Source organism: Rattus norvegicus, chromosome 1 (assembly GCF_036323735.1).
Source record: "Rattus norvegicus strain BN/NHsdMcwi chromosome 1, GRCr8, whole genome shotgun sequence".
NCBI lineage: Eukaryota > Metazoa > Chordata > Mammalia > Rodentia > Muridae > Rattus > Rattus norvegicus.
The window spans coordinates 128488319-128506020 of record NC_086019.1 but is presented as its reverse complement, the minus strand read 5'-3'; the positions used below and the strand labels follow the sequence as shown (position 1 = coordinate 128506020).

At 46.2% G+C, this 17702-nt stretch overlaps 1 protein-coding gene across 12 annotated transcripts in view; it reads left to right on the top strand.

Moving 5' to 3' along the window:
* Nucleotides 1–1002: 1002 nt before the first annotated feature.
* Tjp1 (tight junction protein 1) overlaps nucleotides 1003–17702 on the top strand; it is a 244689-nt gene continuing 227989 nt past the window's right edge. For 7 of the 12 annotated variants that reach the window (XR_005501920.2, XM_039105296.2, XM_039105288.2 and 4 more), the window contains exons 1-2: nucleotides 1003–1234; nucleotides 17049–17181. Coding sequence is in view for 11 of the 12 variants with exons in the window: in XM_039105296.2 (XP_038961224.1) it covers nucleotides 1062–1234; nucleotides 17049–17181 (306 nt within the window). In the remaining variant the exon portion in view is untranslated. Of the gene's footprint in view, nucleotides 1235–4563; nucleotides 4581–17048; nucleotides 17182–17702 lie in introns of those variants that run through there. The other 5 variants (XM_039105346.2, XM_063284353.1, XM_039105338.2 and 2 more) reach the window with 2 other exon arrangements.

Here is a 17702-nt window from a genome sequence, read left to right as displayed (position 1 = left end):
AAGGATCCCTACGATCCTGCATGGTTGCCGCGTCCAGGTAACAGAATGCTGATAGGAATTGTTCACCAAAGCACAGAAAAGGCACTGCGTGAGTACATGGTGCCTTAGAAGCCAAGCATAGCTCCAAGTGCCCGTGATTCTGTGCCTTTTGTGGATGTAGCCGCATGTAGGAACCATGTAGTGGCCAGAGATAGATATCAAATGTCTTCCTCAAACCTTTGTCAACCTTCTTTTAGCCCAGGTCATTTGCTGATTTGGCAAGACTCACTGACAAGTCCCGTGTTTTTACAGGGTACTGGGGATGGAGCTGGGGTCCCCATGCTTCAAGCACTTGGCCTACTGAGCCGCATCACCAGCTCCACCCCCTTCCACAGAGGGGATTGCAGGCCTCTTGCTCGCATAGTTTGCTTTTAATTCTTAATACCTGCAGTATTTGAAATCATAGTGTAAAATGCATCTGTTGCCTACTTTTCTCCTTTTCCCTACTTTATTGGCCCCACGATATTCTCTTTTTACTAGTTCCGCAGTAAGTTTAAAGGTCATGGGACAATCTCAACTTTTCACAACTGATTACTGAGGTACAACTCTACATTTCCAACTCTACATTTCCACTGTCCAGAGCTACCACGTACGTGAGGACTGCGCACCGTATAACATATATGCAACACACTGGGTAGAAATATAAGATCATCCATCACGTCCAGGCAGAAAACAAAACTTGTAAGAGACAAACCACTACGCAGTAATCATATCCATTTTCCCCCTGCTCTGAGATTCTTTGCGGTCATAATAGACTGCAAATAGGCTGTCAACCCCCTCGGGGAAACTGAGGCACGTGGGGAGCGGACCTGCGTGTTGCGAGGTTCTCTTAGCGCCGCCTCCAGGCCGCGCCCGCCGCCGGTGCGCAGCGGTGCCGAGCTCGCGCCAGGCGGCGAAGAGCGGGCGGAGGGCGCGCACGGCGGCGGTACCGGGCCACGCACGGCGGCGCGAGCGGGCCACGCACGGCGGCAGGAGCTGGAGCGGGGCGCGCGGTGGGGCGGCGGATGGCCCAGAGCTGATCTATGCGGCGCTTGGAGGGGCTGTGTCTGCGGCGGCGGCGGCGGCGGCGGGGCCCTGCCCGGGAGCGGAGCGGGGACAAGATGAAGTACCAGAAATACCTGACGGTGCTGCAGATGGCCATCGGCGTCACCCCGTCCAACCGCGGCAGCCTCCTGCCGCTCAAGAGGAAGCTGTGGTAAGGACTCGGGGCTGGGGCGCGCGAGGACGGGGGAAATGGGGATACCAGTGGCGCGCGGACAGGGACTGGGGTGCTGAGGGTGGGAGGGCAGGGCCGGAGCGCGCGGATAGGAACAGGGGCGCAGGAGCAGGGCGGGGGCTCGGGGCCTGGCAGCGATGGGGCGCGCAGAGCTGGTGGAGCAGCCATCGCCCAGCGCCCGGGCCGCGCGCCGCGCTCCTGCGGGCGGCTCCGAGAGCGCGCGGGGAGGGAGAGGCTGGGACCCCGCGCCCTGCATCCCGGCCTCGCTCGGGCTCTCCTTCTCCTGGGCGCCAGGAGTGCTGGCTGGGAATTGCACGCAACCGCCGAGCTCTGCCGCAGACCGCGACATAGCCCTGCAATCCACTGGTCCTTGTCTGTCTGTGTGGCTTCTGTTATTTCCCCGAATGCACCTGCTGTTGGGCACATAGTAAAAGATGAGCTGTTCCCACGCTAAAGGGAGGAAGTTGTGATTTTAGCGTCGCTTTGTCGAGGACTGTCATTTTATCTGCACGATTTCTGCTTCCTCCAACCTGGAAGCTGTTATGGAGGTAATTGAAAAGAACACCGTCAAGTGAAATGTCTAGGAATTAACCAGATCTGCTTCGCACAGTCGTTTATCCCGTAGGTTGCATGTTGTATTAGCATCCAAATATGCCACATGGGATCCCAGGGCCACCTGGGCATTCCACTGACTGGAGAGGTGGGCTTAAGATTCACCCACAAAAGAAACAGGAAAGGCAAAGTGGTGGGTTGGGCATAGGAGTCTGGAACCAGTAATTGTGAAAGTCAACGACCGTTTTAATTGGAAAATTAGTAGTTAGTGCTCAGCACAGGATATGAATATTTTATTTAAATATTCAGTTCTATTGACTGTGTGGTAATATATTCCTAAGTAGAGAAACCCAAAGTGAGGCTGCTTTTGGGAAGTGGAGAAGTAACTTCTGCTATATAAAACCTGAAACAATGCTTCAAAGTCTATCTGGACTGATCAATCGAAGAAATGTGGGTTTTTAAAAAAGAATTCCAATAGTGGTCAATAGTGAAGGAAAGACCACAACTGTGGTCACAGAGTTCAAGTCTCCCCTGTGCCACTCACAGTGTGACCTTCAGCAAGTTATTGTCATGGGTAAGTGGAGACTCTTGTTATCTCTCTGATGGCGTTACAAAGATCAGCTCTAATGTCAAACCAGTCTGTTCCTACTGCTTTGCCTGGGTGAGTAACACAGGCTTGGGAAATGTTAGCATTTGATAAAAACAAACTTATTTTGAAAAAGGCATTTACACTTGCTAACCAGCCAAGGACAGCACATAGAAGGCCAGATTGGTAAAACTGGCAACAGTTGGATTAAGATGTGTTCTTGGTGGCTGGGCGTTGGTGGCACAGGCCTTTAATCCCAGCACTCAGGAGGCAAAGGCAGGCAGATCTCTGAGTTTGAGGCCAGTCTTGTGTACTGAGGTAGTTCCAGGACAGTCAGGGCTTTCCAGAGAAACCCTGTCTACAAACAAACAAACAAACAAACAGGATGTGTCCTTGGGGAAAAGGGGCGTGGCTCAGCAGAGGAGTGTTTGCCTAACACATGCAACAGCCTGGGCTTGAGCCAAGCACTAAATATTTAGTACAAATATATAATATATATATGTATATATATATGAAAGATTTTTTTTTTGCAAATAAATGAAGACTGGGTCATTCTAAGGCAGAGCAGGGTAGTGAGTGCCTATATTTCCATCACCTGGGAAACTGAGGCAGGAATATATCTTGAGCTCAAGGCCAACCTGAGACCCTGTCTCAACAAAACAACTGGGAAGATGGCTCATTGGGTATAAAGGTGCTTGCCCCCAGGGGCTCGTCGGGCTTAGAGACACACACAGTAAGCCATAAAACAAATAGGTCACTCTTGGCTGTACCGATGGCATATGGGGGTCAGGGAGGAGATGTCAACACCACCAGTTCCTCCAGCCTGGAACTGTGCATTTAACTGGCTAATTTTTCAAATAGAATCTCTGTCTCTCAACTAGGATATAAATTGCACAGAGAAGGACTTTTCTCTATTTAATCCATTCCTAAATCTCCTAAAAAAAAAAAAGTGGCCGCAAATAGCTTCTCAAATAAATATTAGTTGAATAAATATGTGGATTCTCTGGGGGGGGGGGGCGCTCTGGGATGCAAACCTAGAACCACACACAGATAGGCAAGGCATTTTCCACTCGGCCACGTCCCAGGCCTAATAAATGGATTCTTGATCATGCACGGCTAGGGAGGAAGTTTAAGGAAATAATTTTCCTGATGCTTGATATGGGCTAATGGAGAAGCTGGGAGGCGTTCAGTGAGATTTATTCTGTTTCCATCATTTGGAGGGTAAAGTCCCCAGACACAGAGTCTATGAAGACTGGACCCAGGTAATAAAATCCAGGTAATTTTTGTACTCCAGCAATTCACACTGGAGGCCAAGAGTGAATCAAGGTCAGGAATGAAACCGTTTTACAGGAGAGATGGCTCCCTGGTTAAGAGCACTGACTGCTCTTCATGAGGTCCTGAGTTCAATTCCCAGCAACCACATGGGGGCTCGTGACCCATCTGTAATGGGATCCAAAGCCCTCTTCCGGTGTGTCTGAATAAAACCATGTTGCTAAGAGATGGCTCACAAAGAAAGCTGCTACGTTTCACATCAGCTTCTCCATGTTGAAGAGCCACTTCACGTCCATCTGGTGCTAGTGTACAAGGTTTCAGCTAGGTTCATCTCCTGTCCGCAGTGGAGAGTAAAGCGCATAACCTCTTCTCAAAACAGAAGTACAATTCTTTTTTTCCCCCACACTTATTTATTTTGTGCGTGGTGTGGGTGGGCTGTCTGGTCTATACCACGTGTGTATGAGTGGGTTCTCTCCTTCCCTTTGTGGGTCCCAGGGGTCAAACTCAGATCCTCAGGTTTGGCAGCTCTTATCCAGGTGGGCACCGCATCTATTAGTGGGGTCCTGTAAGGGACAAAGGAAGACAATGAGGAACACGGAGGAAAAGGCCATGTGAGAACAGAGCCATCTCACTGCCTCCCTCGCCCCCTTTTTAAGTTGGAAAATGTTGTGCTGCCCAACTCCTGTATCTATTCGTTTTCCTCCAGAATTTTCTTCGAGATAGCGTTTCATCTTGTCAGGGCCTTGTAGCGATTGCTTGGGGAGTTTGGGGAACAGCCCTGTTAAATGTTACACTGTTGTACTGGGACAGTCCGAGTTCCAGCTTCAGAGCTGTACATAGGAACCTACCTCAGATTCCAGCAGTATAGCCAGACCTTGGAAGGCACTGGCGACGGCATCTGCCCACTTAGAACATGTGAGTTTATACTATAAGATCTGCAAATATGAAGGTGTGTACCAAGATGTTTCTGAAAATGTGTAATGTTCCTCCCCTCGCCCCCTCTCTCTTCCCCCTCTCTCTCTTTGAATGATTATGTTATGTGTAAAAAGACCTCGTGCCTGCAAAGCTTGTGCCGGCATGAAGGATGGAGTAGGTGGTCTCATGCTTCGTTCCCACACTCGAGTCTACTTTGGGTGCTGTTGGCTCTTATCGTCCCTTTGTGTGGTATCTCCTGGTTTCCTGACTGGCTCTGCAGAGGGATTGTTGGATCTATGCATCGACTGAGGTGGAAACTCAAACAACCTTACACTGGAGGGACCTCCTCCCAGATCATCCCTTCCTCGAGTGTCCTGGAAAGAGGAAGCGGGGGCATTTTTAGTCATCTGTTCCGGATGGTTGTCACTGCTGTTGTGGTTAGAGTGTGAGTGCCTTTCTTCCCTGTCGTTGTTGAAGGCCTGCTCTGCCAGCCCAGTTAACTGCCAGAGGTAATCATTGGCCGGTGATTGGACCATAAGGTCTCTGACCCCATCTGTGGACTCCAGTGTTGGCGGACTCGTTATTGGAAGGTGTGATTGGAAATGGATGGAGACTTCCAGGGCAGGGAGTGGAGGGTGAGTTGAAGGGTGTCAGTGTGGCCGTGTCCTTGGAGGCTTTATCTTGTCCCCAGCCCCTGTGTGTTAGCTGATTTTATTCTGTCTTCTCCATGTGGTGGGCAGCTTGTTTTTCTCTCACAATGATGTTGCTGCTTCTAAGCCCAGAAGCACGGAGTCAGCAGATGGACTCAGTGCGTCTGAAATGCGGTGCCCAAAGAAGACTTTCCACCTTCGAGATTGTTTCCTCTAGGTGTTTGTCACGCAGACCGAAAGTTGATTAACGTAATGGTTGGAACTGCCGGGACTGCTGCCCCTGCCTGGCCAGCTGTCTTTCTTTGGGGACCACACTGGTTGCTGCACTGTGTTTTCCTAGGACCCTGAGAACAAGGACTGTGAGTCCTAAGTCAAGGTCTACCTGCCCCGGGTGGCTCTGGGTTGGACCTCCTTGTCCTTCCTAGTTATGGTGGCCCAGGTGTTCTCAATGGCCCTGCTACTCCAGTCCCTGACTCCACGAGTTCATGGCCATTTGCTCCGTGCCCCTCGCCTCCTTTTCTGCCCTTTACAAACTTGCATCGCTGGATTCAGGGCCCATCTGGGTAATCCAGGATGCTCTCGTCTCAAGAACTTCAACTTGATTACATTTGCAGATGCCGTTTTTTCTAGTGAGGTGAAATTTTTCCGCAGGCCCAAGTAATAATTACCCTGATCTATTTTTATGTGAAATGTGTCAAATGTTTTCATAATAATTTTATTTCCAACAGTCTTGAGGTTTGACACCAACTGCTCCAAGGAGTGCTTACACTGACCTTAGGCAGGGGCCAAGCCAGCTCTGCTCAGTTTACTCAATGGTTGTTGGAAGTTACATAGTCTCAATGTGCTTGTCCTGCAGCCTCCACCTCATGGTGGATGGTGAGAGCTGCTGGTTAAGTCACTCCCTGTAGACCCAGTGAAGATGCTTCCCAAGCATCCTGTCCTTCCATTTAGCCACCTCTATGAGGTAGGTTCCGGTCTGTCTTTCTTTGTTTTTACAAGCAAAGTCACTAGCTTGCCTAGACAGGAGTTTCATGCTGGTTACTGGAGTTAGAAAGACACTTGAACAGGAAGAATACCACCTGGGAAAAGAGAATGGCTGAGAATAGATGCAAAGGAACCAGGGACTGCCTTGTAGAAGAGTCTTTTCCCAGTGCCGGTCCATGGTGCACCGCTGGGTTGCTGGGTCGACAAGGTTTTCCTGCAGGACTGATCCCTTCAGTACACAACCAATTGTGCTCTTCCCTGAGGAAGGCCGCCTCTTCTGCTCCCAACTTTCCTCAGTTGCCTATAGCTCTTTGAGTAAGATTGAGCCCTTGAGGGACTTTTCCTGTCGACTTTGGCATGTTCCTTGGTGTCGCCTTTGTTCTGCTCATGTTTGGCCAGTTGCATTGGCGAGACTTCATCGCTATAGCTTCTGATACTACAGTCTCACAGCAAACTCCCTGCTCCTCTGCCCCTCTCTGCCCCTCTTGTACAGTGTGCCCTAGGCCTTAAGTGCAGCGGTATTTTGCAGATATCTCCACTGGGACTTGGCTCTACAAATCTACATTTGGATTGGTTGTGGTTTTCTGTAGTGGTTTCTGTCTGTTGAAAAGAGAAATTTCCTCAATGGGGTGTGTGTATGAAGACCGTACTTATCTGGAGGTATAAGGACAGATATGTATGGATTATCGCTAAGCTTTAGTAAGTTAGTAGTTGTAGATTCTCCTCCAGCAATCATGCCCTCACTCGCTAGGTTTCCAGTACCAGGCATGGCTTCTCGGTTGTTGAGTGGGTCTTAAGTCCAGTTGGAGAGCTGCTGGTCACTGCCAAGGCGTGTGCCAGTACTGCACCCTGAGGGTCAATCCACGCTGGGCACTGATGTGGTCCTGGGCACTGGGTAGGACTGTCGGTTGCCTCCCTTTGGCAGCTTGCGTGGTGCCCTCTGGTACTACGATCATCAGGGAGGGGGCTTTCAGGTCAGTTCCAGCTCAGGGGTCTCTGAGGCCTGACTGAAGGGCATTGAATCTTCAGCAATAGGGCCTTTCACACAGTTTTCAAATAAGCAAATTATGGACTTTGTCCTTTTCACAAGTGTAATGAATGTATTCATCTATTACATGAATAAATTATTGGGGGTTCTCGCTCGAGTCTGTTAACTATAAACTACAAAGAAGGTTTGCTACCCTTAAAAATATTTTAATGACATCAATTTATTCATGCATATGCGTGTGTGTGAGTGATATGTAGTGCATGCATGTGTGTGTGAGAGATATGTAGTACGTGTGTGTGTGAGTGATATGTAGTTAATGTGTGTGTGTGTGTAGTCCATGCTTATGTGTGTGTATAGTGCATGCGTGTGTGTGTGCATGTGTGTGTGTAGTGCATGTGTGTGTTATATAGTGCATGTGTATGTGTGTTATGTAGTGTGTGTGCATGTGTGTGTGTAGTGCATGTGTGTGTTATATAGTGCATGTGTATGTGTGTTATGTAGTGCATGTGTATGTGTTATGTAGTGCATGTGTGCATGTTATGTAGTGCATGTGTCTGTGTGTGTGTTATATGGTGCATGTGTGCGTGTTATGTAGTGCATGTGTCTGTGTGTGTGTAGTGTATGCATGTGCGTGTGGGGGTGATATGTAGTGCATGCGTGTGTGGGGGGGTGATATGTAGTGCATGCATGTGTGTGTGTGTTATATAGTGCATGTGTCTGTGTGTGTGTGGTGCATGCATGTGTGTGTGTGGGTGATATGTAGTGCATGCGTGTGTGTGTGTGTATGTGTTATGTAGTGAGTGTGTGTGTGTGTATTGCATGCGTGTGTGTAGTATGGCACCTATGTAGAAGTCAGACATAGTTTGCAGGAGTCAGTTCTTTCATCCCACCAGGGTCCCTGGAACTGAACCCCTGGGTATGTCCACTTGGGCTTTACTGGCTAAGCCATCTCATCAGTCCATTACCACCTCAGTGAAATGTCCTCATAAGGATTAGTGTCCTGCACATGCCACCTGCCGTACTGCTCTCAGTACCCAGCCTCCTGGTCCCACACCGTTGTTCAGAATTCCCCTTCCTGGCAAACATTTCTGCACTGTTGTTCATTAGCGTTGCCTTGAGTCCTCTATGGCTGGTGACTGCTCATGGTTTATTTATTTCACTGTTTCATGTGCCTGCATATGTGTGTGCACTGTGTGTGTGCACTGTGTGTGTGCACAGTAACTGTGGAGTAAAAGTCACAGAAGGACTTTGGGTCCTCTGGAACTGGAGCTGTGAATGGTTGTGAACCAGCAAGTAGGTGGTAGGAACCGAACCCTGATCTTCTGCAAGAGCAGCAAATGCTCTTAACTGTGGAGACATCTCTTAATTTGCATCTTGTCGAGTGATTAGTGATAATCTTTGTGGATAATTTTCTTCTTATGTAACTGCCTTGTTTTTAACCATCGTATTTATTTATTTGTCCCAATTCTTAATTGTTACCAAGTTCTGTTACACTGGAAACGGAAAGGGGTGAGGCAGGGTGGCCTGGACATCGTTTGTACTATGTGGGGAGTGGTCAGAAATGACAGCAAGCACAGCTCCTGATTTGCACGCATATTGACGGGAGGACAGAGACTCCTGGACACATTTGGCCTCTAGGATGGGGAACAGAAAGACATTTTAGCTGTGGGAAGGGGCCTGGGAGAGGGAGAGGCGGTATACAGTGTCAAGGAGGACTGATGCATCACTGTGTGTCTTATAAGTGTGATATTTCAGTTTCCTGGGGGACTTACAGAACTTCACTGGCCCATGTCAGGTTTCCAGGACTGGATTTGGACAGCAGCCAACAGACAGCCAGGGGTTTGCGGCTTCAGGTGTGACATGATTGATTGGACGAGACTGGTGTTTACTTTTCCCTGGTGGCCTCATCCAGGAGATTGCACACACAGGGAACTAGAAGGAAATGGTAAACCATTTACTGGGTGGGTAATAACATCTGGACAAGAGCCAGACCCAAGTGAGGGCCTTCTCTAGGAAGCAGACTGCATTACCCGTCAAGGCCAGCAGGGGGAGGATGCAGGCTTCCCTCCTCAGCAGCTAAGGTAGTGGAGCCTCCAGTATAGACCACACCTAACCTATCAAGGTCAGTAAGTACAGCCAATGGGAGCAGGATTCCAGAAGCCAGGAATGGGGCCACATTGGAAACAGGGAGTCAAACACGAGGGGCCTGGGGTCTTGCCTTTTGGGCACATTGGCTATGCCCAAGAAGAAAATGTGGTTCTATAAGAAAATTAGAGGATCATGAAGAGAGAGAGAGACAGAGACAGAGAGAGAGAGAGACAGAGAAAGAGACAGACCTTTCCTCCATTCTCACTACACTCAACTCTCTCACTCTGAAGTCCAGGCTGGCTTGTAACTCACTATATAGAGCATTCTGACCTCAAACTCAAAGCAGTCCCCCTGTCTCAGTTTTCCATGCTGGATTTATAGGTGTGAACCATTAAGCCCCACCAGAAACTGAGATGTTGCCCAGAGTCACACAACTACACCGGAAGATGTCAAGGATCGGACCCTAGTGTCATTCTGTCCTCACGTTACTCCTGTTGGTAATTACAGCAGAGTCCAGCTGTCCTGCTTTACTTGAGTCTGGTGTGTGTAATACTCCTACTGAGACAACTGAAATTTAGGATTTGGGAAAGAACAGCTTTCTTGTAAGTCAGTCATTAATTTCTCCTTACTTTAGGTCCCTGTCAACAAAAAGAGTTCCTTTGAGTATTCCTGGAACTGTCCTTGAAAGTCTGAATTACTCCGTTGAGCTCTATAATACTGGGGTCAGAGAAAGGAGGAGTACCTTAGGCAGGACGGAGGGAGGAAGGAGGGAGGAAGGAAGGAGGGGAAAGTTGTTGGGGGAGGAGAGATTTTTTTAGATTGAGTTTATTCCATGTTTGTTTGTTTGTTTGTTTGTTTGTACTACATGGATTTTGTCATAGGGTTTTATTGCTGTGAAGAGACACCATGACCACAGCAACTCTTATAAATGAGAACATTTAACTGGGGCTGGCTTTCACTTTCAGAGGTTTAGCCCATTGTTGTCACAGCGGGAAGCGTAGTGGCCTGCAGGCAGACATGGTGCTGGAGAAGGAGCTGAGAATTCTACCTCTTCATCCAAAAGTAGCAGGACGTGAATGTCACACCTCTTCCCACAAGGTGCCACTCCCTATGAGCCTATGGGGGACATTTTCTTTCAAACCATCACAGGCCTTCTCGTTAGAATTGTTGGCAACCTAAATATTCTGGTCCACCAGAAAACCGACCACACAGCACTCTGTGGGACCATCATTGGTGCACAAAGAAAGTAAGGAAGAAAAGAGAAGCAGTATCTCACCTGGGCTGGGTGTACATGGTCACTTCACCTTGGTCTGGAGTTAACATTTTCCATTACTACCAGAGTCACCATTCATTCTTATTCCCAGCGAAAGAGGAAGGAGTTTATACCAAGCCTTTTAGCAACTGGTGTCTAACCTTTCAGAGACCTGTTAGAGTTTTTAAGTGAATGACCCTCCTGAACAGGAGCCTGCTTAGACTCAGACAAGACACCATGTTCTTGGGAGTCTCTGGCCAAGGTGGGGCCTGAGCCGATGGCCAGCAGATACACACTAGCTTCATGCATCTATTAAATATTTGTAGATGACCCTGGTGGACCTATGGTGGTAGTTCCGCTTCTCTGACTATATTTATGATTTTTTGTTTTGTCTCCTCCTTGTACTCTGTATTTCACTGAATCATTTCAGATAAGCACTGTGCACCCTAGCCGCTTGTAACTGGATATACACTTCATGGCAGGCTTTAAGTTTTAGGCTTACAGGTTTGGGGAAAAGAGACAGTTGTATGGCTTCCTAAGAGAGATCTCAAGAAACTGTATTAATTTCCCAAAATAGAGTTAGCCCATGTAACTAGTACACAAGAAATAGAAAGAAAAGTTGGGTTGTAGAATTTTTATTAATACCTTATTATTAATTGTTTTTAAATTTAAGTTAAACATTCTAAATTAAGATATTAAATTAAAATTGTATATGTATTTATGAGGTTTTGTGTAATGTTCAGTACATATATATTTATGTATATACATTATATAGTTTTAAATTGGGCCAGACCTGTGTACCTCCCCCAGATTTATTTCTTTACGATAACAATATCCAGTATTCTTTGTTCTAGCTATTTTGAAATATGAAGTGCATCGCTTTCTTTGGTAGGGCCTCTTAAATGGTTCCTCTTCTAAACCCTTTTTTGCCAAGATAATTTTAAGTGACCTCAGCTATATAGGCATATAAAATATGTATTCATATAATATTTCAGTGATAATAAATTATTAAAAACTAAAGCAGTTCTTTGGTATATATATAATTTTGCTATTCGTTAGCTTGAAGCCAGTTTGCATACGGAGAAGGATTTGCTTGTTTACTTCACACAGAGTTCAGCCTCTGCTGGAGTTGTACTGTGTGGTATAGCACCTTCCTGTCTCAGAGCATCATGGTTTGATAACCACCAATCCTGAGAGCATTACTTTTCTTAAGTATAAAATAGTACAGTTATGTTTAGGGCCATTTCAGAAATTGTTGCAAATTTTATCATAATCCCAAGCCAAAATTCATTTAACAATTTTTCCCTGAAACTCAAATCAGCAATTCAAAGAACAATTTTTGTCTTTGTGTATATATATATATATACATATATATGTATGATGTGTATGTATGTGTTTATTATGTATGTATGTATGTATGATGTGTATGTATGTGTATATGTGTGTATTATGTGAGTATGTATGTATTATGTGTATGTATGTGTATATTATGTATGTATTGTGTGTGTATGTATGTGTGCATGTGTGTATGTATGCATTATGTATGTATTTTTCAGACGGGGTTTCTCTATGTACTCCTGGTTGCTCTGGAACTCACTATCACCAGGCTGGCCCAGAACTCATAGAAATCTGCCGGCCTCTGCTTTCCAAGTGCTGAGATTGAAGGCGTGCACCACCACACTGGGCCACAGAGCAATTTTTAAAACTAAACATTCTAACAGAGCAAAATCCATAGATAGGCTAATTTGATACTTACATGTTAAAGACCGACAGCAGGAAAATACTGTCTGTTTCCTGTGTAGAAACATGCATCGTGTTTCTATAAGAGCAGAAGACTTATCTCCAGAGAAAAGTGCAGTGATCTGAGCTGGGGTTGCAGGCAGTACTCACCCATGTTCCCTGGCATCCTGCACAAGCTATCAAAGTTCACATGTTGTATGTTCAGAAGTAACACTGCAGTGAAGCCACAATGCGACCCAGGCAAGTGCTGTCTGCAACATTACGTTTGATTTTTGAAATTAAGTTTTGGATCTTGCCTGAACAGAAACTTTTTATTGTTGCAAAACTTCCCTTGACCACATAACATTCCGTTATGCCAAAATTTCCCATGACTATGAGTTATATGACCCCATGTGGGGTTTTGATCTACAGTTTAAGGAGCTGTGATCTGTAGTTACACACTGCACACAACTGCCCATTCTTTTTTTTTTCTTTCTTTCTTTTTTTCGGAACTGGGGACCGAACCCAGGACCTTGCGCTTGCTAGGCAAGCGCTCTACCACTGAGCTAAATCCCCAACCCCACAACTGCCCATTCTTAAAATTAGAACATTTTCTTGTTCGCTACTGGGGTTTTAGGGTTTTGGGCTTCCTCATAGTCTCTGAATGGCAGCTCTTTTCTCCCTCCTGTAGGCTGCTCCTCCACTCTTGCTTGTTCCCTGTTTAGAAGTTGTTTAGTTTGATGTAATCCCATGCGTTTATTTTTGGGTTTGGTTCCTGTGCTTTTGATGTCTTGTCCAAGAAAGTCCTTGCCCACCCCAGTGTCCTGAAATGTTTCCCTGTGAAGAAAGCCCTTCATTGTTCTGGGAAGGACTTTAGCTGCAGAGAAGACAATGGAGCTTCAAGGTTTGCTTTTTTCCATGTTGAGAGTCCCGAGCATGACATCATCAAATCCGTACTTCGGGAACTAAACTGGAAGGAGGATTTACAGGAAAGGCATCAATGATTTAAACATTCGTTAAAACCGAGTTAATGACAGTCTGAATAAACAGTAAAGAATGTCCTGTGTGAACTAGCATTCTGAGAATTCTGACATGCGCTTAGTAAGGGAGGTGCTGTACCAAGAGGAGAGGCTTATAGAATCACTGTTCAGAGCACAGCTCTGTGTGAGGGCAAACCCAGGGATGGAATGGAGAAACACAGGAGCACACTTAGTGTGATATCCCTGGTTGATGGTCTCTTCCCCCTCTCCATGATAGTAGCTGACAGACTACTTTCTGCTCTCTTACTTCCTAAAGCAGTTTCTGCTTGCTGGGCCACAGATGAGGCTGCCTCTAAGGGATCTTGCCAAGTTTCTTGACCCAAAAATGTTTTCCCACAAATCTCCCAGCAGTGAGTCCTGTGTCTCTGTTAGTCACTGAGGGCAGGCACAATGAATACTGTAGCAGGAAAGGACAGCCCAGTACAAATGGAAGTGACCCAGGACTCCCGGGATTAGCAGGGCCCTGAGGAGAGAGAAGACAGTGGACAGAACGTGAAAAGGAACTTTGCGATAATGTTGTCTGGATGCTTTTCAAGTTTTAAATCAGTAGAAAAGAGAATGGCTAGCCTGGCCAAACAAACGCGGAGGAGTAAGCTAAAGAGAGCAGAAGGGTTCACAGATAGGAAGCCTGCCTGCTGTTTGGAGCCATAGAGCTCAGGGTGGTGTGGAAGCACTAAGAAGGGAGCAAGGAGGTGTAAGGCCAGTTATTGCAGAGGAGAGGACACACAAGGGAGAGCACATGAGGATGCTAGTGGACCTGCTCATGGGAGAGAAGGTGAGTTAACTATCTCTACAGTCATCTCTCAAAACACTGGATTGCATATGCACAGGTTCCCCCCGCTGTGGGGGAGAATATGCCTTGCTGTCCTTGTAACTATTCCTGGGAGGGCAGCATTGCAGTTCCTCGTGTGACGTTTGCATTGTATTGGGTGTTATATAAACGACCTAGAATGATTTCAGCTATGTGGAGAATGCACATAAATCATGTACAAGTATTTCGCCGTTTTCTGTAATCGATGTTAATGTCTACAGGGAGTTCAGCATATGTGAGTATGTCTGTGCGTGTGTGTTTACAGTTAGCCTGCTAGCATTGGAGTCGTCCTGATGTAACTTCAGACTGCTACTATTTGGAAACAGAATGAGGTCCCAAGGAAGGTGGGGTCAGAGAAAGCCCCGTCACACTAATTAAGCAGAAAAATAAGGAAGAAAATATTTACATGAAAATCTATACGACAAGATGGCAGGAATACGTCTAAGTAGATCGGTACCCATACTCAGTTCAAATGGACTCATGTGGTCTCAGTGGACACTCTAACTTCATGTCAGGAGATAGAGATACAACCTAAGAGAGAAGGAAGACTAGTCGGGAAGACTGAAGAGGTAGGTGCACAAAAACATAAACTAGAAAATGTAAAGATTAAGACACAGATGGGAGAAATGGTTATAAAGATAGCGTTAAAGTAAAAGGTGTCGTGGGCATAGAGACTTTACGTAGACTAAATCCCTTAGATCCGAGTCTCAGTATTAAGGCAACATTTGAAATATGGAAGACAAAAGGTAACAGATACGTAAAGAGCAACTGAAAAGGCCATATTTGTGGTGGGAAGTTTTGCAACAGATCTTTTTACAGAAGTCAGTTCAGCAATGCAAAATCACAAGGACCATAGAGAAAGTGGGCGTTAAGTCACCAGAGTGGTGGAGATGCTGTGCTTCCGTAAAGATTCTGAGTGTTTCCTTCCCTGTACCACTGATGGACACACACACATGCACACACACACACAAGCACACACGCACGCACACACACAGATGCACACACACGCACACACACACACTAGTAAGGCCTTTAGTGCCTATCACATTAAGAGAACTCCCATCCTGCACCTGCATTGCCCTCCAAACACTTTCTTTGGTAAAGATTGCACTTGTATGCAGATGTCAAAGATACTCGCTGTCTTAGAACCATATGGTAGGACATATTTGGAAACTGAATTCCCGTCGACAGGGGAGTGGTTTAATAAATAATGTTACATCTACATAGGAAATACTATTTAGTCCATAAGATCTATGGCTGGTTATGGGAATAGTTTCAAAGTCTGTTGAGTCAAAAAAAAATACAGTACAGAAAAAAAATTGGTCACCTTAATAATAAATTATAAAAAGAAATAACACACAGCCAGGCGTGGTGCCATCTGCCTTTAATCTCAGCACTGGGGAATCAGAAGTAGGTATAACTCTGTGGGTTTGGGGCCAGCCTGGTCTACAAAGCAAGTTCCAGGTCAGAAGAGCTGTTAGCACAGAGAGACCCAAACACACACACACGCACACGCACATGCACACGCACACGCACGCACGCACACGCACGCACGCACGCACACACGCGCACATATGAAAGACAGGAAGAAAAAAGGAGGAAGGAAGGAAGGAAGGAAGGGAGGGAGGGAGGGAGGGAGGGAGGGAAGGAGGAAGGGAGGGTGAGTACAAAAAAAAATCCCAGTAAACGTACACCTTGCTTAGAAGATTGTCTGAAGAACAGGAGACCACAGCATGTTTAGAAGGGAGATGGAGGTTTGCGGTAAGAGGAAAGGGGACAGCATATACTTTCCATTCTCAAATTGTTCTGTACTTTTCAAATATACCTACATATATGTACATTCATTCTAAATTGCAGGTGTCCTTGGCTGTTTTAATACTTGCTGTCTTACTGATAACGAAAGCATCTGGTAACGTCGGCATCTGCGTCAGACAGGGTGGTCAATGCCTGTAGTCCAGCAGAGGGGAAAGAAGCTCAGGCAGGAGGGGGTGAGTTCTAGGCCAGCCTAGGCTGTGTAGCAAAACCTTGTCTCCATCCCCAAATTAAAACTATTCAAATATTTGCTATCACTCCAACCTATGTGTCTGAAAGAGAGATACATCAAGGAGACACACTTTCCGACAGCATTTGAGGTGTAAAAGTGTAGATGTGCCACAGATGTTAATACGTGAATTTGGACTGTATTACAGTAGGAGATGTCATCATAAAATGATCGAAGTGGCTTTCATAACCCATTCTCAGACAGTCCCATTGCTTTGTCTGGCTTACTGCCTCCGTCAGACAGCAGTGAGCCATTTCCCTGCAGGTGCTAGGCAACTTCTCTAGCCAATTACCTCATGCTATGCCAGCAGAGACTCAGAGACAGTCTGAGTTTGATATAAGAACATAGGCCCTAGGATGCATTCTATGGACACTTAGATTTTTTTTTTTTGCTGGTTTTTTTTTATCTGTTTTTCTAACCCATGATCATGCTGAGTTAAGGATTGACTCTCACGTTTACACTTGTAAGGTATGGTTAAATAAGTCTTATTCATGCTTACCAAAAACCTGCTAAGCATTGTCTGCGTGTGTGCACAGTGACGGCTGATTTGTCCCAGATGTGCCAGGCACTGGACTGAGTGCTCCGTGAATCACTGCCCAGAGGGAAGCAGATGCCTCCGAGTTCCCAAGGACGCATCAGCCTGCACTGAACTGGTTCTGTAACCAGAGGGTGGTTATAGAGTCGACTTTTCCCCAATCTTAATTCTGAAATATTTGAACTCTGTCAAGAAAATTCCTAAAGTAGTTAGCTGCTAAGAAACGTTCAGAAATAGTATTTGATAGAATGTGAATCTTGGAAAGAAAAACAAAGTGTCTGGCATTTCCATAGCAACCTGCGAGTAGCCCCCTGTTCACCTGTAGACCGGTTTCTTTACGCATCTCCCGCTTTCTTGCAGGGTAACTCCATCCTCTGAAAACCCCCATGGTGCTACTTCCAATGTCAGCCAAGGGAAACCTTCTCTAAGACGAATTAAAGGGAGACTACATCGAAGCAAAAGCCTTGACAGTATCGACTTCTGTGAGCTCACTGTAAGTGGACTGGCTCTGCTTTTCTTATCTTTTAAAAAATAGGAAGTGTTTATTGGAAGTGTTTATTGTATTTTTCTGATAAGTGCAGCAAGCTTGTTCTGTGGCAATCTATTCTTTAAATGACGTACCTTCCAGCAGACCATTTAAAGCCAATGAAGATGCTTTACTAACTAGTACCAGTCTGATACCTTCAGAATGAATGGTTCATAATGAAGATTCCTCTGCAAAGATGAAAGTCCCGAACATTCCAGAAAAATAAATAAACGAATTGAGAGGCTGGGACGGGGAGATGGCTCGGTGGTTAATGTGCTACCACACAAGCCTGAAGGCTGGGCTTCAGATCCTAGAACTCAAGCAAACGTTCCATCATTTCAGCCTCAGAAGGACAGGTGAGCATGCAGACTAGTGTGGCCGGCCGCATCGGCGAGCCCTGGACTCTGCCTCATTGAGTGAAGCTGAAGTGTAATTGAGGATGACTTGAGTAAACCCTGGCCCCACATGTACATGCCCACCACACAGAT